This window comes from Hyla sarda, chromosome 4, assembly GCF_029499605.1.
Source record: "Hyla sarda isolate aHylSar1 chromosome 4, aHylSar1.hap1, whole genome shotgun sequence".
NCBI classification, from domain to species: domain Eukaryota; kingdom Metazoa; phylum Chordata; class Amphibia; order Anura; family Hylidae; genus Hyla; species Hyla sarda.
The window spans coordinates 19,106,105-19,128,408 of record NC_079192.1 but is presented as its reverse complement, the minus strand read 5'-3'; the positions used below and the strand labels follow the sequence as shown (position 1 = coordinate 19,128,408).

At 44.9% G+C, this 22,304-nt stretch overlaps 1 protein-coding gene across 1 annotated transcript in view; it reads left to right on the top strand.

Annotated features, from left to right (window-relative positions):
• KCNAB3 (potassium voltage-gated channel subfamily A regulatory beta subunit 3) overlaps positions 1–22,304 on the top strand; it is a 142,860-nt gene that overhangs the window by 82,227 nt on the left and 38,329 nt on the right. The window contains exon 8 of the mRNA XM_056570116.1: positions 13,284–13,370. Within this exon, the coding sequence (XP_056426091.1) occupies positions 13,284–13,370 (87 nt within the window). The remainder of the gene's footprint in view (positions 1–13,283; positions 13,371–22,304) is intronic.

The window sequence follows — 22,304 nt, the reverse complement described above, 5'->3', positions numbered from 1 at the left end:
ACATTATCTGGCTTACTGCTGTGATGTGGTGGAATGGCTCGTTGTGTATGGACACTCTTGTTCTCATGTGCCAATGGTAATATTTAATGATTGTTATAATTATGTACATTGTCCCCCTGTCTACAGTCCTGTTACTGGATGGTACAGCATATATGATGTCAGGATACGTCAGGTTCTGCAGTAATGGGATGTTCAGCTTACTGGACACTTCTTCCCATATCCTCCTCCCGCCCCTGCAGTCAGATATGAAATGCTCCATCGTCTCCTCCTGCTGACAACCCAGAGGACAGTTCCTATCAGAAACGCTTAGATACTTTAGATTACCCCTGACAAAGAGCCTCCCATGGAGCGACAGCCAAGCTATGTCAAAGAATTTTGCGGGGAGTCGTTTCCCATTGAGGAACTTTAGACTTTCCTGTAAAGTGCTGGTCACACAATCCCTCAAGGCAAGTGGAGAACAAAAGAAAGCCCTACAAACCCTTACGTATAGATCCTTCCTTGGCTTACTCTCTATATAGGACTTCTCAATGCGCCATCTCTTCAGACATCTGAGCCCGTATTCCAGGTACGGGGGGAGGTAGTCACGCGTCCATCTCCCCCTCTTGAGACTGCCGCCTCGCACCCAAGACTCTGCAAAAGGCAATATCCAGTCCCTGATACTATTCGCCCACAGGGAGCTGTTGTTTGAGTCCAGGCAACCAAAATTAACTTTTAGAAACATGGAGTCAAAGAACACCCTTGGATTCAGCATATCCAACCCACCCTCTCTCCTCTGTAGGTAGGTGACCCCTCTTTTTATCAGGTTCAACCTGTTCCCCCAGAACATTTGGAAGAACAGGCTAAAGAGCCGAGCAGAGAAAGATTCTGGCAAAGGAAAAACAACAGAGACATACAAAAAGACGGGGACCAGGTAAGTCTTCAACATTTTAACCCTTTCTCTATAGGTCAGCCTCCAGTTCTTCCATCGCTGAACCTTTGCATTTCCGGCTTCCAACTTCTCTTCCCAATTTAGTTTGGCATTATCGTCCCTCCCGAATTTGACCCCTAGGATTTTAATATAGGTGGAGGCTCTCACAAATTGGGTCAGATCAAAATCTGGATCAGTATCTGATACCCAGAGAGCTTGACTCTTCTCAAGGTTGACCAGAGACCCTGAGGCCTCCGAGTAATTTTTGATGGCCGCAGACAACATCTCCACCTCACGAGGCTCAGATATCACTACAGTCACATCATCCGCGTAGGCAACAACACTCAGGGGTAGGCAGTGGGGGACCGGCACCCCCTGAAAACCACACTCCTGCAGTGACCTCAGAAACGGGTCTAAGGCAAATACATACAGCAGCGGGCTCAGTGGGCAACCTTGTCTCACCCCCGCCTCAACCCTGAACGTGTCACCCTGCCAACCATTGATCAGAGGAAAGCTCTCGGCCTCACAATACAAAGTCTTCAGCCAATCAATGAATTGTCCTGGAATACCGTACTTTGACAAAGTGGCCCATAGATACTCATGATCTACTCTGTCAAAGGCTTTAGCCTGGTCAAGACTGACAACATATCTCCCACACCTCAGGGCTTTACATCTCTCAAACATCTCCCTTATGGAGATCACTGCCCCAGAGATGTTCCGCCCTTTTACTGTGCCATACTGACAGCCTGCCAACAGTGCCGGGGACAGACAAACTAACCTAGAAAACAGGATTTTTGCCAGAATCTTCCTGTCGACATTCAAGAGGGCAATTGGCCTCCAGTTCTTGATGTCACTCGGCTCTTTACCTTTAGACAGCAGAATCAGCGAGGACACTCTCATGGATGGAGGCATCAGGTGACTTTCTAGACAATTTGTATAAACATCCACGAGGATTGGGGCCAAGAGGTCTCTGAATGTCTTATAGAATTCTGCTGTTATCCCTGGTGCCTTCTTCAGATGTAACTTATCAATGGCCTCTTTGACCTCTGCCACCGTCAATTCTGCTGTCAAAGGAGAAAAGTCCAAATCATTAGTATCAGGGAGCGGAGTTGCCTCCAAGAATTGGGTCATCTTGTCTCTATCCAAAACCTTCCTCTGAAACAAGTCAGCATAGTACGATCTCACCACCCAAAGGATACCCTCCCGAGATTCCTGCAAAACACCCTGGGAGTCAGTGAAACCGGTGACAGATTTATTTGCCACCCGCTCCCGGCAATTCTCAAAGGGATCAGGAGACCCTAAGGACCCATAATCCCTTTCAAGAACCAGGGAGGTATACCTGCTGTACTGATACTGCCTTATCTCAGATTTCAGCCGGTCTATCCTTTGTTGGTCCCCACCCGCCGAATATAGTGACTCCAATTCTTTGCGCAGCTTGAGATACTGGCCATACTTACTCTTCCCCTTTATAACTGACAGTCTCTTTAAGAGGGTTCTGATCTCATCCTTGACATCCTCCCACCAGGCGGCCATATCATCATAGAAGTCCACCCGCTCTAGCTGACTCTGTATAAGAGAGTGAACCTGTCTCTGCACAGAAGGATCCTCTAATAGACTGGAATTCAGTCTCCACAACCCTCTACCTGTCTCAGGACCCTGTGTGACACCCAGACAAAAATATAAGGCCAGATGGTCAGAATAAGGGACGATCTTCTCATCCTTCTCACCAATGGTCTCTGTGGGACTAACCAGAGCTAAATCTATACGACTACTTCTTCCACCACAGAAATAGGTAAATTTTGGTTTCCGACCACCCTGCACAAACACATCTGACAACCCGGCCTGTAGAATGATGTTGTTTAAGACCTTGGAGTCTCGTGTCAGAGGTCTATTAGAGGATCTGTCACTAGTTGTTCTGGAGGCATTAAAATCTCCGGCCAAGATGACAGGGACAGACGTGAAGAGATATGGCTTCACTTCATTATAAAGGTTAACCCTTTCAGTCACTGTCTGTGAACCATAGATATTAATGAGTCGGAGCCTTCTACCCCGAATAGTAACTTCTAGCATTAGGCACCTTCCCATCAATACCTCTGTCAGCCTATGTACAGTTACATCATTGGTGGTAAACAGGATAGAGACCCCGGCGCTTGGTTCCACACCCAGTGACCAAAAGGATGGACCAGACCGCCATTCACGCTCTGCCTCACGTAACAGTCCTTGAGTATTTAAACGTGTCTCCTGTAAGAAGATGATGTCAGCATCAATAGACTTTAGATAGTCATATACGACATGTCTGGTCCTCCTCACTCTGACACTGTTCACATTACTGGAGAACACTTTAAGGGTAAAGTCGGCCATCATAACAAAGGAAAGAAGAAAGTGCAGAGATGTCACCCCCATCATCACAGATCTGAGTCTGAGCCCTCCTGCTGACCACCTGTTTCCATGTCCGATTCGGACAGACGTTTTGCTCGTGGGGGTCTCTTTTTGTGGGGGGGATCACCCTCTTGGTCTTCATTAAATTCATCTATCACTCTCTTTAGCTCCCTCTCCATCTCTTCCTCAACGTCTGACTCTGATAGGACACTGTACCTATTTGTGATGGTCATGACACCTGACCCGGGGTCTACTTTCTTTTTGGAAGGTTTTTGGACAGTGGTCCATCCCTCCTCAGGCTTACGGCTGGTTTTGTCTTTCTTCCGTCTCTTCTGCGGATTTATTGATGCTGGGGCAGAAGAAGACATGGCCACAACCTGCTCAGTGACCTCCCTGTTCCCCTCAGTGGCTCCTGTCTGGGACTGGTCGGGCACTGTGTCACCAATATTGTCACCCATATTGTCACCGCTAGTGTCACCAATATTGTCACCCATATCGTCACCTCTAGTGTCACCCATGTTATGCTGAGGCTCAGGTTGTGTCACTGCTGACCCTGACACCAACGTCTCCTCCTCCAGGTCCTCTGCCCCCTCCAGCAGGTCCTCATCAGGGTAGTCCTTACAGATGTTATGCCAGGCGTCAGGACAGTCCCTGTGGGAGTGACCGGTCTTACCACAGAGGTTGCAGCGGATATTCTGGCAGGTGGCGCTGACATGGCCGATCTCCCCACATAAATTACACTTCACTAGGGTGCACACACTCGCGATATGACCGGTCTTCCCACACTTGAAGCATTTTCTGGGCTGACCTGCATAGAAGCAAACCCCTTTCTCCCGACCAATGAAGAAAGAATTGGGCAGATGTTGGGTTATGTTGTTTATCTGCCGTAACTTCACCAGGACCTTCCACCCTCCCGTCCATATGCCGTCCTCATCCCTGGTCTTAGTCAGGTCAGACATTAGGTCACAGTGTCTCTTTAACCACACAACAATATCCTGGGGGGGGACAGACTCGTTCCAGAATATAATGGTGACATTCGCTGTGTCCGGTCTGGAGATGGGGACAAAGCTGAACTTATTCCAGCCATCAGCATCTCTCACCCGGGTGACATGGGCCCAGAAGCGGTCCAGGTCAGACATGAGTTTGAAGCTGACGTCATAGCCCTGCCTGTCAGGAAGGTTTATCACTGCCAGGATGTTAGATGGCAGGAAGCCCATTTGGTGGCACAGAAGTTCACGGACCACAAACCTCCTGTCAGGCAGCTCCTCCTTGGCCCCTCTATGTCTGAACCTGACCACGTTCCTCCTCTTGAAAGCCTGACCTGTATAATTCACATTGGACATGAATGGTGACCCGCGGCTCCAGGCATTACCAGAGGAGGCGCCACTACTTCTACCCTCCTGCTGTACTTGGGGGCGCTGTGGTGGCTGCTGACCAGCTGTACTATGGGGGTCTGATACTTGTGTGACTAAAGGGGGGAAGTGTTGTGCATCAGACTGTACAGCCCCCTCCCCACCATCAACCTCTATACTCTGGGGGTCACAAGCCTCTGGAGGCTGAACTAATGGTGGACCTGACCCCAGAGATGACCCCAGATCCCACACAGACTGTGAAGCGCCCCCCTCTGCAGACACATTATCAGTAATATCACATACATTCATATCATTGCAGTCACTGGCAGAATGATCTTGCACTACAGAGCCCAGCAAGCCCTGCAGAGCCATGTCCTGTGAACTCTCTGCTGCACTGCTGCCTTCAGGTAAGAGTCCACAGTCCTGCTGCTCTCTACTGCCCCCAGGGGCTTGTGGTGACTGCACAACGGTTACAGAGTTACCTTCTGGTAGGAGTCCATAGTCCTGCTTCACCGTGCTGACTGCTGGGACTTGTGGTACCTCTGGAGGAGTCTCTGCAGGTCTCTGATGTTGCTGGACGCTTGCTTCTGCTTGTCTGTACAAATTTCCTTTCTCAAAAGGGAAGCTGGCTGGTCTGAGGAGTGGTCTTGCACAGGACTGCTGGATGTCCTCTTGTCTTGCACAGGACTGCTGGATGTCCTCTTGTCTTGTACAGGACTGCTGGGTGTCCCCTGGTGAGGCTGAAGACTTAGGTGCAGCAGTAGATGACTTTGTTGCTGGTCTTTCCTTATATCCCTCAAATCGCTGCTGATTCCTGAAGGTCTCAGCGACTGGTCCCATCTGGTCCAATACGTCCTCCATGTCCTGCACAGTGTCAGCGAGCTGCACAGCGAGGGAGCTCAGCTTCTTGTCATGTACAGCCTGGTTATTGGGGTTTGCTGCCTTTAGCTTGTATATACAGTCTATCTGTTTCTGCAGCTGTAACTTAGTCTTTTTTAAAGTCTCAAGTCTCTTTACCAGAGCTGGGATCTGCTCGGCCAGACATAGTTCAGGCGCCCGCTGAGTATTGGGGGGCCGCGCTGGTGGGGTACTCACAGGACTCTGCTTCTGAGGTGGGATCTGTCTCGGTGTTGCTGTGGTCACTGCTGCAGGGTCACAATCTCCAGACTGGGGACTGGGCCCCTGGTTCTTCTCAGTGACCGCACTTGTGGCCCTCTGAAGCCTTCCTGCTGTACTCCCTCTGGTCCCCTCTGGCGTGCTTGTAACTTTTGCGCTGCTCCCGCTCCCATATCGTGTGCGGTCAGAACGTATCAGTACAGGCTGCTGCAGATTCTCCTGCATGGTCTGCTTCTCCAGGGATGTTCTCCTCTGTCTGACTGCAGGAGGGGTGGATTGTACCTGCAGCCATTACCTTACTTGATGAAGTTTCTTTCCTCACTTCCACAGCTTTCTTCTCATCTGAGCTTCTTACTGCACCAGGACTGACAACATTCTGAACATTTCTCACATCCATAGAAACTTTAGGATTTTCATCCATGGTTTGTGGTGTCTGGGGATTAATTCCCAGAATAGGCCGAGAAGCCTGGGCCTTGCTTGGGGAGCTTCCCCACCCAGGGTGGCCCCGCCCCGGGCTTTCTCCAGACATCAGGAGAGCAACACACACACAACCTCTCAGCTAGGAGGCAGTATTATAGTAGTTATATTCTTGTATATAGGATCAGTATTATAGTAGTTATATTCTTGTATATAGGAGAAGTATTATAGTAGTTATATTCTTGTATATAGGAGCAGTATTATAGTAGTCATATTCTTGTATATAGGAGGCAGTATTATAGTAGTCATATTCTTGTATATAGGAGGCAGTATTATAGTAGTCATATTCTTGTATATAGGAGCAGTATTATAGTAGTTATATTCCTGTATATAGGAGCAGTATTATAGTAGTTATATTCTTGTATATAGGAGGCAGTATTATAGTAGTCATATTCTTGTATATAGGAGGCAGTATTATAGTAGTTATATTCTTGTATATAGGAGGCAGTATTATAGTAGTTATATTTTTGTATATAGGATCAGTATTATAGTAGTTATATTCTTGTATATAGGAGCAGTATTATAGTAGTTATATTCTTGTATATAGGAGCAGTATTATAGTAGTTATATTCTTGTATATAGGAGGCAGTATTATAGTAGTTATATTCTTGTATATAGGAGGCAGTATTATAGTAGTTATATTCTTGTATATAGGAGAAGTATTATAGTAGTTATATTCTTGTATATAGGAGGCAGTATTATAGTAGTTATATTCTTGTATATAGGAGCAGTATTATAGTAGTTATATTCTTGTATATAGGAGACAGTATTATAGTAGTTATATTTTTGTATATAGGAGGCAGTATTATAGTAGTTATATTCTTGTATATAGGATCAGTATTATAGTAGTTATATTTTTGTATATAGGAGCAGTATTATAGTAGTTATATTCTTGTATATAGGATCAGTATTATAGTAGTTATATTTTTGTATATAGGAGCAGTATTATAGTAGTTATATTCTTGTATATTGGAGCAGTATTATAGTAGTTATATTCTTGTACATAGAGGGCAGTATTATAGTAGTTATATTCTTGTATATAGGAGGCAGTATTATAGTAGTTATATTCTTGTATATAGGATCAGTATTATAGTAGTTATATTTTTGTATATAGGAGGCAGTATTATAGTAGTTATATTCTTGTATATAGGAGCAGTATTATAGTAGTTATATTTTTGTATATAGGAGCAGTATTATAGTAGTTATATTCTTGTATATAGATTACTGATATCATCTTTTGGTCCACCACATACCTTAGACCAGTGTTTCCCAACCAGGGTGCCTCCAGCTGTTGCAAAACTACAACTCCCAGCATGCCCGTACTGCCGAAGGCTGTCCGAGCATGCTGGGAGTTTTAGTCTTGCAACAGCTGGAGGCACCCTGGTTGGGAAACACAGCGGTGTGGGCTTGGCCGACTTTAGACTAAGGTGTACACCTTAATCTGTATGGGGACCTTAAAGGGGTACTCCGGTGGAAAACATTGTTTTTTAAATCAACTGGTGCCAGAAAGTTAAACAGATTTGTAAATGACTTCTATTAAAAATCTTTACCCTTCCAGTTTTCCACCGGAGTACCCCTTTTAGACAGAAAAACTTTGGTGTAAAAGTAAGCTAGCACCCTGATGTTGAACATTATTAGATTAACAATGGTTGAAAGAAGTAGGATCAAAGTTGGTGTGCTTTTCCCGTGTGGACCCCAGGTACAGTACATTAAAGGGGTACTCCACTGGAAAACATTTTTTTTAATCAACTGGTGCCAGAAAATTAAACATATTTGTAAATTACTTTTATTTAAAAAAAAAATCTGAATTCTTCCAGTACTAATCAGCGGCTGTATGCTCCACAGGAAATTCTTTTCTTTTTGAATTTCCTTTCTGTCTGACCACAGTGCTCTCTGCTGACACCTCTGTCCATGTCAGGAACTGTCCAGAGCAGGAGAGGTTTGCTATGGGGATTTTCTCCTACCCTGGACAGTTCCTAAAATGGACAGAGGTATCAGCAGAGAGCACTGTGGTCAGCATGAAAGGAAATTAAAAAAAAGAAAAGAACATCCTGTGGAGCATGCAGCAGCTTATAAGTACTGGAAGGATTAAGATTGCTTTTATAGAAATAATTTACAAATTTGTTTAACTTTCTGGCCCCAGTTGATTTAAAAAAATGTTTTTTTTCCAGTGGTGTATCCCTTTAACGTTTAACCCCTTAAGGACCCAGCCCAAATATACCTTAAGGACCCGGCCATTTTTTGAACATCTGACCACTGTCACTTCAAGCATTAATAACTCTGGGATGCTTTTACCTTTCATTCTGATTCCGAGACTGTTTTTTCGTGACATATTCTACTTTATATTAGTGGTAAAATTTTGTCGATACTTGTATAATTTCTTGGTGAAAAATTCCAAAATTTGATGAAAAAATTGAAAATTTTGCATTTTTTTTTTAATTTGAAGCTCACTGCTTGTAAGGAAAATGGATATTCCAAATAAATTACACATTGATTCACATATACAATATGTCTACTTTATATTTCCATCATAAAATTGACGTGTTTTTACTTTTGGACGACATCAGAGGACTTCAAAGTTCAGCAGCAATTTTCCAATTTTTCACAAAATTTTCAAAATCGGAATTTTTCAGGGACCAGTTCAGTTTTGAAGTGGATTTGAAGGGCCTTCATATCAGAAATACCCCATAAATGACCCCATTATAAAAACTGCACCCCCCAAAGTATTCAAAATGACATTCAGTAAGTATGTTAACCCTTTAGGTGTTTCACAGGAATAGCAGCAAAGTGAAGGAGAAAATTCAAAATCTTCATTTTTTACACTTGCATGTTCTTGTAGACCCAGTTTTTGAATTTTTACAAGGGGTAATAGGAGAAAGAGCCCCCAAAATTTGTAACCCAATTTCTCTCGAGTAAGGAAATACCTCATATGTGTATGTCAAGTGTTCGGCGGGTGTACTACAGGGCTCAGAAGGGAAGGAGCGACAATGGGATTTTGGAGAGGGAATTTTGCTGAAATGGTTTTTGGGGGGCATGTCACATTTAGGAAGCCCCTATGGTGCCAGAACAGCAGAAAACCCCAACATGGCATACCATTTTGGAAACTAGACCCCTCAAGGCACGTAACAAGGGGTCCAGTGAGCCTTAACACCCCACAGGTGTTTGACGACTTTTCGTTAAAGTGGGATGTGTAAATGAGAAAAAAAAAATTTCACTAAAGTGCAGTTTTTCCCCCAAATTTACCATTTTTACAAAGGGTAATGGGAGAAAATGCCCCCCCAAATTTGTAACCCCATCTCTTCTATACAATTCTCAGAAGAGAAGGAGTCACATTTGGCTTTTTGAAAGCAACTTTTGCGGAAATGTTTTTTTGGGGGCATGTCGCATTTAGGAAGCCCCTGTGGTGCCAGAACAGCAAAAAATACCCACATGGCATACTATTTTGGAAACTTCACCCCTCAAGAAACGTAACAAGGGGTCCGCTGAGCCTTAACACCCCACAGGTGTTTGACGACTTTCCGTTAAAGTTGGATGTGTAAATGAGAAATTTTTTTTTTTTTACTAAAATGCAGTTTTTCCCCTAAATTTTACATTTTTACAGGGGGTAATAGGAGAAAATGACCCCCAAAATGTGTAACCCCATTTCTTCTGAGTATGGAAATACCCCATGTTAGGATGTAAAATGCTCTGCTGGCGAACTACAATGCTCAGAAGAGGAGGAGCGCCATTGAGCTTTTGGAAAGAGAATTCGTTTGGAATGGTAGTCAGGGGCCATGTGCGTTTACAAAGCCCCCCGTGGTGCCAGAACAGTGGACCCCCCTACATGTGACCCCATTTTAGAAACTACACCCCTCACAGAATTTAATAAGGGGTGCAGTGAGTATTTACACCCCACAGATCTTAGGAATAGTGGGCTGTGCAAATGAAAAATTGAATTTTTCATTTTTACGGACCACTGTTCCAAAAATCTGTCAGATACCTGTGGGGCGTAAATTCTCAATGTACCCCCTATTACATTACGTGAGGGGTGTAGTTTCCAAAATGGGGTCACATGTGTCGGGGGTCCATTGTTCTGGCAGTATGGGGCTTTGTAAACACATGTGGCCTTCAATTCCGGACAAATTATCTCTACAAAATCCAAATGGCGCTCCTTCTCTTCTGAGCATTGTAGTTCGCCCGCAGAGCACTATAAATTCACATATGGGGTATGTTCTTACTCAAAAGAGATGGGGTTACAAATTTGGGGGGGCTTTTTTCCTATTTTCCCTTGTGAAAATGAAAAATTTAGGGTAACACCAGCATTTTAGTGAAAAAATATTTTTTTTTTCATTTTCCCATCCAACTTTAATGAAAATTCGTCAAACACCTGTGGGGTGTTCAGGCTCACTATACCCCTTGTCACGTTCGGTGAGGGGTGTAGTTTCCAAAATGGGGTCACATGTGGGTATTTTTTTTTTTTTTGCGTTTGTCAGAACCGCTGTAAAATCAGCCACCCCTGTGCAAATCACCAATTTAGGCCTCAAATGTACATGGTGCGCTCTCACTCCTGAGCCTTGTTGTGTGCCCGCAGAGCATTTTACGCCCACATCTGGGGTATTTCCGTACTCAGGAGAAATTGCGTTACAAATTTTGGGGGTCTTTTTTTCCTTTTACCGCTTGTGGAAATAAAAAGTATGGGGCAACACCAGCATGTTAGTGTAAATTTTTTTTATTTTTTTACACTAACAGGCTGGTGTAAACTGTTTCCTTGAAATACGACAGGGCTCCGAAGTAAGAGAGCACCATGCTCATTTGAGGACTAAATTAGGGATTGCATAGGGGTGGACATAGGGGTATTCTACGCCAGTGATTCACAAACAGGGTGCCTCCAGCTGTTGCTAAACTCCCAGCATGCCTGGACAGTCAGTGGCTGTCCAGAAATGCTGGGAGTTGTTGTTTTGCAACAGCTGGAGGCTCCGTTTTGGAAACCCTGCCGTACAAGACGTTTTAAATTGTTTATTGGGGGGACAGTGTAAGGGGGTGCATATATAGTGTTTTACCCTTCATTAGGTGGTAGTGTAGTGTTTTTAGGGTACATTCACACTGGCGGGTTGCGGTGAATTTCCCGCTAGGAGTTTGCGCTGCGGCAAAAAATTTGCAGCAGCCCAAACTTGAAGCAGGAAATTTACTGTAAACCCGCCTATGTGAATGTACCCTGTACGTTCACATGGGGGGGCAAACCTCCAGCTGTTTCAAAACTACAACTCCCAGCATGTACTGACAGACCGTGCATGCTGGGAGTTGTAGTTTTGCAACAGCTGGAGGCACACTGGTTGGAAAACCTTCAGTTAGGTTCTGTTACCTAACTCAATATTTTCCAACCAGTGTGCCTCCAGCTGTTGCAAAACTACAACTCCCAGCATGTACTAATCACCGAAGGGCATGCTGGGAGATGTAGTTATGCAACAGCTGGAGGTACCCAACTACAACTCCCAGCATGCCGAGACAGCTGTTTGCTTTCTGGGCATGCTGGGAATTGCAGTTTTGCAACATCTGGAGAGCTACAGTTTTTATACCACTGCACAGTGATCTCCAAACTGTGGACCTCCAGATGTTGCAAAACTACAACTCCCAGCATGCCCAGACAACAAACAGATATGTGGGCATGCTAGGAGTTGTAGTTTTGCAACATCTGGAGGGATATAGTTTAGAGACCACTGTATAGTGGTCTCAAACTGCAGCCCTCCAGCTGTTGCAAAACTACATATTCCAGCATGCCCAAACAGCTGTCTGGGCATGCTGGAAGTTGTAGTTTTGCAACATCTGGAGGGCTACAGTTAGGGCTCAGACTGTAGCCCTCCAGATCTACTTACCGGCTTCCGTAGGATCCCGGGAGCCGTCCTCTTCTGACGCACGTGACGCCGCCCGCCGATCAACGTCGCCGCAGCCTCCGGACGGGTTAGTGGACGTCGGCGCCCGGTCCCCTTCGGTTCCCCGTTCTGCCACGCCTATTGTGGGTGGGCAGGACGGGGAAAACGAAAGTTAACCCCCCCCCGCCCCCGGTCTGCTATTGGTCGTCGCCTCTGACGATCAATAGCAGACCAATAGCAGGGATAAGAGGGGTGGCACCTCTGCCACCTCACTCCTATGCCTACATGGGGATCGTGGGTATCTTAGACAACCGCGATCCCACTTCTATTCCGGGTCACCGGGTCACAATAGACCCGTATGACCCGGAATCGGCGCAAATCGCAAGTGTGAATTCACTTGCGATTTGCACCGATCGCCGATGGGGGGGGGGGTCTGATGACCCCCCTGGGCATTTGCACGGGGTGCCTGCTGATTGATATCAGCAGTCACCCCGGCCCGGTCCCTGCCCGGCGCGCGGCGGGGACCGAAATTCCCACAGGTGTATGGATACGCCCTGGGTCCTTAAGTACCAGGACGTCAAGGCGTATCCATACGCCCTAGGTCCTTAAGTGGTTAATAAACCTCAATGTTATATAAAGAGATGTGTAAAAGTGGAAAAGAATTCTAAATGTTAGAGATTTTTAACCTTCAAATCTGCCTGCGTCCTTCCACGAGTTGCCATCCTCCGGACTCTCTCATAGTGACGATCGGCACGTCTGCTTCCTTTTATAATTCGTGAAAGTTGAATTTGCATTTCCGCCAAGGATTAGAAAACTCAGAGTCTCTTGCTGCATTGATAATTGTTCCCTTTTATGTTCCCACCTAAAATGCCGGTGAGCGTTTGGCGGATATGAAGGCTGGAGGAGGGGGATGGGGAGTACCGGCTTTCTTAAGTCTCCCTGGGATTTCCATCTTGACCTTCAATCCAATATCTGATGTCTCATTTAGTCAGGGGGGTGGGGGGTTTGTCTTTTTGGTATTCCCTCATCATAGCCCCGATCCTGATGACAGAAGAATCTATAATTGAGGGCCATTTAATGAGAAATGTTCTATTACGTTGTAATAATGGGAAGGCAAAGGACTGCCACTCATTTCCTTCTCTCAGATTACTTTTTCTCTCCTGCCCTTCGAAACAACTTGAATTGATCTTCTCTGCCCACCAGGTCTCCGGGGATCTCTGGAACGGCTGCAGTTGGAATATGTCGATATTGTATTTGCGAATCGTATGGACGCCAATAGCCCAATGGAAGGTACATTCATCTATCTCCTGCCTCCTCCTTTTATTCTTCATTACTACGTCTCTTTCTTCTGTGTTGTTAGATCAGACTTCATATTCATAGGCATCTATCAGTTATGTCGAGGAGCATCTTCACATTTCACATCAGGGTTTTTTTTTTTAGGAGTTTTTAAAGGGGTACTTCTGTGGAATTTTTTTTTTTTATCAACTGGTGCCAAAAAGTTAAACAGATTTGTAAATGACTTGTATTTAAAAATCTTAATCCTTCCAGTTCTTATCAGCTGCTGTGTGCTCCAGAGAAAGTTCTGGAAGGGTTAAGATTTTTTTAATAGAAGTAATTTACAAATCTGTTTAACTTTCTGGCAGCAGTTGAGAGAAAAAAAAGTTTTTCACCGGAGTACCCCTTCAAGTGGCAGTTGGCCATGCAGACAAGAACGTCCTGTGCCAAGCACCAAGGATACAGGCAGGTGGGGCATGCTGTCACTAGATGCCCAGCAGCAGAGTCAGAGACAGTACTCACTTGGTGTTATAGCAGAACTGGTGCTGTAAGAATAGCAGAGTTGAATAGAACAGGTGCAGCTAAGTGTAATGAGTTTGCTAGAAGACAGAGGCATGGTCGACAATTCGAATCATAAACTGGAGAAACAGGCAGGTACCGAGGGGTCAGGCTAAAGGCAGAGACAGGAAACAGGTAATGGTCAGGAACACAGCAAATCAGAACAGCAGCAGAAACTTCGTGAGTAGACAAGTTACACTATTGCTCCGGCACCATATATATGGTGCCTGACAGGGATTGAAGGGGGACCAGAATCAAGGACGCAAATGGACCCTTAAAGAGATATCCCGGGTACGTGTGTGACCCCTACAGGATGCATCTGAGACAGGGCAGGGAAATAAGTTTGGAGCCTGCAGAGAGAAGGAGGAGCCATGTGTGCTGCCAACCGCCTGTGTTGCCCAAGTATTGGTTTAGATGTCTAGATTTTTTTCCTTGTAGATGAAGAGAATAGCTTTTCTTTTGACTACACATGAGGTTGCCAGCCTTGCTCTATGTTCATCCATGCTAACAAATGACGACTTATTCAAAAGGGAAATCAGAAGTGCAGTCTCGAATCCACTTGTTGAATAGAAATAAGGGAGGCAAAGTGGTGATGGAGATCCCTTGTTCATAGGGTTAGGGGAAAGTTTTTTTTTCACCAGACAACGCAAATTAGTAATATCCATATTACAGATACCCCCCAAAATATCAACCCTATTGAACACTTTTGCGTCATTGGCAAATCTTCTTCTTCTTCTTACAAACATTAAAAAGAATATGAGCCAGAACACAGCCTTGCGGCTCAGCACTTGTAACCAGTCTCTGCTCAGTTTATACACCATTACCAACTATCTTCTGATATCTACCCTTCCGTCAACTGCAAATTCACTGAATAATTCAGAGACTAAAGTGGTTATCCAGGGAACAGAAAAGGAATTACATTTCCTAACTCCCCAGAGGCTCACTTTTTGTCCTAGCACTATAACTTCCTACTGGCTTGAAGGGGGTGAGCTGAGAAGGTGGGGTAGCTACTATTTTGCGATCATTACATGTTGGTGAAACCACGTCTATGTGTTGCATGTGATTATTGCAACATAATATCTGCCCCCTGTGTCAATCCTCTCCCTTCAAGCAGGAAGAAAGTTATAGTGTCGAAATGAAGGAAAAACTGAAAAGAAAGAAAAAAGACAGTATTGCATAGTATTGTATTGATCTGTACATATTTATTTATGAGTTATCATAGGAACAATAAGTTTTGTGTTCCCGATTAACATTTTCATGACTTCCACCCTCATATTTATTGGAATTTTTATACAACTCAATCGTCGTGATTTAGGTGCTCTTTGGATGAGTTAGTTTTACGATTATTGATTTTGGGCTATATCTTCAGTGACGTCATGAGGTCAATAATCCTTTTTGGCTGTCAGCAAATTGTAGAGTAAACATTCTTTATCCTATTGATTTCAGATACAACTCATCCACTCTCTGTAGTAGAGAGTGAATTAATTAAGAATTAAGAGCTGTGACCATACAAGGGATCATGTGACCTCCTGTAGGTATTGTTAAACAGTCCAGCTGTGTCTCACCTTATCCCTCTTGACTCGATGAGGAGATGAAAAGCACCCAATATGTCCATTAGTCTACATAGTACTCTACCACCATTTTGGTGGAGTATTGAGCAGAGGCATGGCAATTACCCTTTAAGAAATCTGACTACCAGTGTCACTAGCTTCATACTTGAATCTTTATGGGATACTAGCTAAGTACCCAGCGTTACCCGAGCAACAATGATATTGAAGTTTTTATGAAAACTGGGAAAGCTGGCTGGCATACATACTGCGTGCCACTCAACTTTACCATTCTCTTGAAGCTTCAGCAGTGATAGGCTGCTTGTCCTCCAGGCCCTCCAGCACTAACAGGACCTCACCCTGTCCCCACACTGATGTGTTCTCGCACCCTCACTCTTCACTCAGCTTGCAATAAATCTTCTCTCCTTCCTCCACCCCATTCCCTCTTCCTGCCCTAACTATTCTCTGCACCTGCCTGCCGGACAGTAAAATCATACTTTACTATGACATTGGTCCAGAAGTCTCATAGACTTGCATGGGACTTCCGATACATCTTCTGATTATGTTACTCTCGGGCTGTGGAGATTGATGGCACGAAGACATCCCCAAACTGTAGAAATAAATTATTTGACATATAAGAAACTTGTCTATCAAGTTTAACGGAAATATCTCCAGCCGTTTGGTAGTTATAAATAGTAACATAGTTTGTAAGGGTGAAAAGAAGACAAGAATCCATCGAATTCAACCTAAATCGCTACTGTTACTACCCCAAAACATAAACACAAGTAGAAACAAGTAAAAATAAATGGTACCAGTAATTACTTCTATGAATTATATGACATGATAAGGTATGATGCATGATAAAAGAAATTATATCATATAAAAATTGTAGTATGCAGGGATATTGCACCCTCCATGTCTATATGTACACAATATAAAGGGAAACAGACACTGTAGCAGTATACAATATTAGTCCTAGCACTTATGAAACAAGAAACAAGCCTTACCAGACATATAACAACCCCAACATATGTTTCGCTACCATAGGCTTCCTATGGTAGCGAAACATATGTTGGGGTTCTTATATGTTCCCGAACGCCCCCTGAGGAAGCCTATGGTAGTGAAACATATGTTGGGGTTGTTATATCTTCCCGCATGCCCCCTGAGGAAGCCTATGATAGCAAAACATCTGTTGGGGTTGTTATATGTTCCCACATGTCCCCTGAGGAAGCCTGTGGTAGCAAAACATATGTTGGGGTTGTTACATGTTCCCGCACGCCCCCTGAGGAAGCCTATGGTAGCGAAACATATGTTGGGGTTGTTATATGTTCCCGTACGCATCCTGAGGAAGCCTATGGTAGTGAAACATATGTTGGGGTTGTTATATGTTCCCGCACGCCCCCTGAGGAAGCCTATAGTAGTGAAACATATGTTGGGGTTGTTATATGTTCCCGCACGCCCCCTGAGGAAGCCTATGGTAGCGAAACATATGTTGGGGTTGTTATATGTTCCCACTTTCCCCCTGAGGAAGCCTATAGTAGTGAAGCATATGTTGGGGTTGTTATATGTTCCTGCACACCCCCTGAGGAAGCCTATAGTAGCAAAACATATGTTGGGGTTGTTATATGTTCCCGTACGCCTTCTGAGGAAGCCAATGGTAGCGAAACATATGTTGGGGTTGTTATATGTTTCTGTACGCCTCCTGAGGAAGCCTATGGTAGTGAAACATATGTTGGGGTTGTTATATGTTCCTGTACACCCCCTGAGGAAGCCTATGGTAGCAAAACATATGTTGGGGTTGTTATATGTTCCCGTACGTCTCCTGAGGAAGCCTATGGTAGTGAAACATATGTTGGGGTTGTTATATGTTCCCGCACGTCCCCTGAGGAAGCCTATGGTAGCGAAACATATGTTGGGGTTGTTATATGTTCCCGAACGCCCCCTGAGGAAGCCTATGGTAGTGAAACATATGTTGGGGTTGTTATATGTTCCCGTACGCCTTCTGAGGAAGCCAATGGTAGCGAAACATATGTTGGGGTTGTTATATGTTTCTGTACGCCTCCTGAGGAAGCCTATGGTAGTGAAACATATGTTGGGGTTGTTATATGTTCCTGTACACCCCGAGGAAGCCTATGGTAGCAAAACATATGTTGGGGTTGTTATATGTTCCCGTACGTCTCCTGAGGAAGCCTATGGTAGTGAAACATATGTTGGGGTTGTTATATGTTCCCGCACGTCCCCTGAGGAAGCCTATGGTAGTGAAACATATGTTGGGGTTGTTATATGTTCCCGAACGCCCCCTGAGGAAGCCTATGGTAGTGAAACATATGTTGGGGTTGTTATATGTTCCCGTACGCCTCCTGAGGAAGCCTATGGTAGTGAAACACATGTTGGGGTTGTTATATGTTCCCGCACGCCCCCTGAGGAAGCCTATGGTAGCGAAACATATGTTGGGGTTGTTATATGTCTGGTAAGGCTTGTTTCTTGTTTCATAAGTGCTGGGAATAATATTGTATGCTGCTACCGTGTCTGTTTACCTTTTATATTGTTTACATATAGACATGGAGAGCGCAATATCCCTGCATATTACAATTTCTTTTCTCATGCATTACACCTTATCATGTCATATAATTCATAGGAGTAATTACTGGTGACATTTATTTTTACTTGTTTTTAGACTGTAATTTATTGAAATAAAGATTATGCATTTTTCTGGATCAATGTGTGATAGTGTTTCTGTTTTGGGGTAATATTATCTAGATAACACATCACTATAATGCATTCTGACAGCTGTGGTATATCCCTGTCTGGTTTGTCTTTGGTGTATGATCCCTACTGTGTTGAAGGCAAAAAATAAATAAATAATAAAACATGAGGCTGATGCCAATTGCCCCAGGACAGAGGAAAAATTCCTTCCCGACCCCAATTTGACGATCGGAATAAATGCCTGGATCAATGTTCTATCCCCATAAATCTAGTATCCATAACCTGTAATATTATTACTCAACATCCGTTGAACTTGTTTATTGAGTCAGACATCATAACATCATGCGGCAGAGAGTTCCATAGTCTCACTGCTCTTACAGTAAAGAATCTCTGTCTGTGATGATGGTGAAACCTTCTTTCCTCTAGACATAGAGGACAGGCCCGTCGCTAAAGGACAGGCAAACCAAGCAATTGCTTGGGGCACCGAGCTGGCCCGGGGCCCCATGCAGAGCCGGTGATTGTTGTACTTCCTATAAGGCTGCAGTCGCCTGAGCGCTCTATAGAGAGTCCCAGGCGGCTGCCGCACTCCTGGCCACCTCCCGAGTTCTTCCCCTTCCCTGTAGCGTGGCCGTGCTCCTCTACCTCCTGGCTGTCACTCAGTCCGACCAGGTACCGCGCGGAACAGGAACAGGAGATTCAGTTTCCTGTTCTCGGACAGACCGACAGGAAGTATACACTCACAGTGCTCACTTCCTTTCAGTCCGGCCGGGAACAGGAAACTGAATCTCCTGTTCCTGTACCGCGCGGTACCCGGCCGGACTCACAGCCAGGAGGTAGAGGAGCACGGCCACGCTACAGGGTCCAGGGAAGTAAGGTGGGGAGGGGGTGGATGTCTATTTTGCTTGTCATGGTTACTGACCTAGGTATAAAAAGATTAATAGAAGGATCTCTGTCCTGTCCATTCATATATTTGTACATTGTCATCAAATTGCCCCTAAGATCGGCTGATTTTATGTACCATATTTTTCGCCGTATAAGACGCACTTTTTCTTCCCCAAAACTGGGGGGGAAAAGTTGGTGCGTCTTATACGGCGAATACACACCTTTCGGGTCGGTCCCGGCGGCCATCAATGGTCGGGACCCGCGGCTAATACAGGACATCACCGATCGCGGTGATGCCCTGTATTAACCCTTCACACGCGGCGATCAAAGCTGACCGCCGCGTCTGAAGCGAAAGTGACAGTAACCCGGCTGCTCAGTCGGGCTGTTCGGGACCGCCGCGGTGAAATCGCGGCGTCCCGAACAGCTTACAGGACACCGGGAGGGACCTTACCTGCCTCCTTGGTGTCTGCTCCGTGCCGGGATCCCCAGCATGGCCGACGCTCTCCTTCGACGTCATCACGTCGTCGCGCACGCCGTCCCTTCATCCAATAGGAGCAGCGTGTGTAGCGACGTGATGACGGCGATGGAGAGCGTGGATCCCGGGGAAGAAGATGTCCGGAGTGTCGGGGACACCCCGGGGACGCAGCGACAGCGATGGAGCGACATCCAGGGCAGCGGTGACGAGCGGTGACGGGTCCGGAGCGGCAGGGACACGTGAGTATTACCTCCTACCTGTGGACCTCCAGATGTTGCAAAACTACAACTCCTGGCATGCCCGGACAGCCAACGGCTGTCCGGGAATGCCGGGAGTTGTAGTTTTGCAACATTTGGAGGTCCCCAGGTTGAAGATCCCTGTTGGGTGCAGAATCTTTTTTTTCTAGATTTTGCACCTTTAAAATTGGGTGCGTCTTATATGCCGGTGCGTCCTATAGGGCGAAAAATACGGTAAATGATGGCATATTTTATTTTACCGTGTATGTACGGAGGAAGCAATGTATCTAGGTCAGGATATTTTCAGACACAGAGCTGGTAAAGCCTGTCCTGCAATGGAAGCTGTATGACTGCGCAAAAAATTCATGAGGCTACGTGCCCGTGTGCATGGGTTCTAAGGTGGCATTTCTCAAATATCCCAAGCTCTTGCTAATTTTGAGAATCAACTGGTGAAGCAAGTTGTGTGTCTTCTTCCTCCATTTAGTAACAGAAAGGTTTTTTTTTTCTTTATCAAAGGGGTACTCCGCTGGGAATTTTTTTTTTTTTTTTTGAATGAACTGGTGCAAGAAAGTAAACAGATTTGTAAATGACTTCTATTTAAAAATCTTAATCCTTCCAGTACTTATCAGCTGCTGTATGTTCCCAAGGAAGTTCTTTTCTGTTTGAATTTCTTTTCTGTCTCACCACAGTGCTCTCTGCTGACACCTCTGTCCATTTTAGGAACTGTGCCGAGTAGGAGCAAATCCCCATAGAAAACCTCTCCTGCTCTGTACAGTTCCTGACATGGACAGAGGTATCAGCAGAGAGCACTGTGATCAGACAGAAAGGAAATTAAAAAAGAAGAGAACTTCCTCTGTAGTATACAGCAGCTGATAAGTACTAGAAGGATTAAGATTTTTAAATTACAAATCTAATACAGGAATATGGGTGCACTACTGTGGTAGATGTATACAATGACATTGGCTATCCCTCAACACTGATGTTAAAATTGAGACATTCGCCAGTATATCCTTGTATGAAGGACACACTGGAGCCCGCACACCAACGCCAAGGTTTCTCAAAATGGCGCGGGACCTACGCTAATCCTACCTGTGCGTGATAAGCAAAACAGGGGCCAGTGGGCAATTACGGCAGCATTAGATCGACTCACAGCCTGCTCCCAGGTACCTCCAGCGTGACTGAGCACACATACAATGGGAGGAGGGAGGCAAGCTGTGAGCCCCACCTGAGTTGGCTGATATAGGTGCATGGCCTCACAGGTGCTACCTTAATGCTGCCTTGAAGATATTCAAGGCGTATTCATTTTGGAGTTTACACACCAAGTATAAAATTTAAACAAACAACAAAAAACATGGTCTCAAATGGCTGGAGGTGCTCAACCCAAATGCAGTCGTGCATTTATACTGGGGGAGCAGATTCTGCCCTTGTAGTCCGTTGCTAGGTTGCATGTGTGTTTGCTTAGTCACGCTGGAGGGTACCTGGGAGGACTCTGTGAATTGACCTAATGAGGCCGTAATTGCCCACTGGCCCCTGTTTTGCTTATCAAGCACAGGTAGGATTAGCGTAGGTCCCGCACCATTTTGAGAAACCTTGGCGTTGGTGTGCGGGCTCTGGTATGTCCTTCATATAAGGATATACTGGCGAATGTCTCAATTTTAACATCAGTGTTGAGGGATTAGCCAATGTCATTGTATACATCTACCACAGTAGTGCACCCACATTCCTGCATTGTATTATTCTAATTGTTACACATCCACACCGTTTATCTGGTGTAGGATTCTATTGTGGCACTTGTAGTCCGCTGCAGGCATCCTCCATTGTATGCATTTTTATGCTGGGGATCGCCCCTAGCAATGGACCACAAGGGCAGGATCTGCTCCCCCAGTATTAATGCACAACCGCATTTGGGGTTGAGCACCTCCAGCCATTTGAGACCACATTTTTTGTTGTTTGTTTAAATTTTTTTCATTTACAAATCTGTTTAACTTTCTGGCATCAGTTGATAAAAAAAAAAAAAAAAAAAAAAGTTTTCCAGCGGAGTACCCCTTTTAATGCCCCTTTATTCTCTAGAATCCCTACTCGTTTACAGCTGCTTGATGCGATCTCTTTAAAGGGGTACTACCGTGGAAAACTTTTTTTTTTTTAAATCAACTGGCTGCACACGTATAGGGTAATTCAAAAAGGAAGGTGCACAATAATGGCCTAGGTTTGGATAACCAAGAGAACACAACACAAATTTATGAACATGAAGAGACGCATTATCCATCCAAGTTTTATCTATATACGACAAATGTTCAGAATGATTTCCATTGGTGACACAGCAGATGTCTAGGTGGTTGTCCAGTTCTGTCCAGATACCTCCATCATCTCCTCGGATATGGACTCTACTGTTTCAGTGATGTTTTTTTTCTTTTTTCTAAGAGCCGAAGAACGTGCTCTCGAATCACCCAAAGTTCAAGAAAAAGTGCATATGTGTTACACTAAAAAAAAACGTGCACAAAGGATGCGGTCTATCACAAGCCCTTCTCCGAAAAGAGAGAGGCCC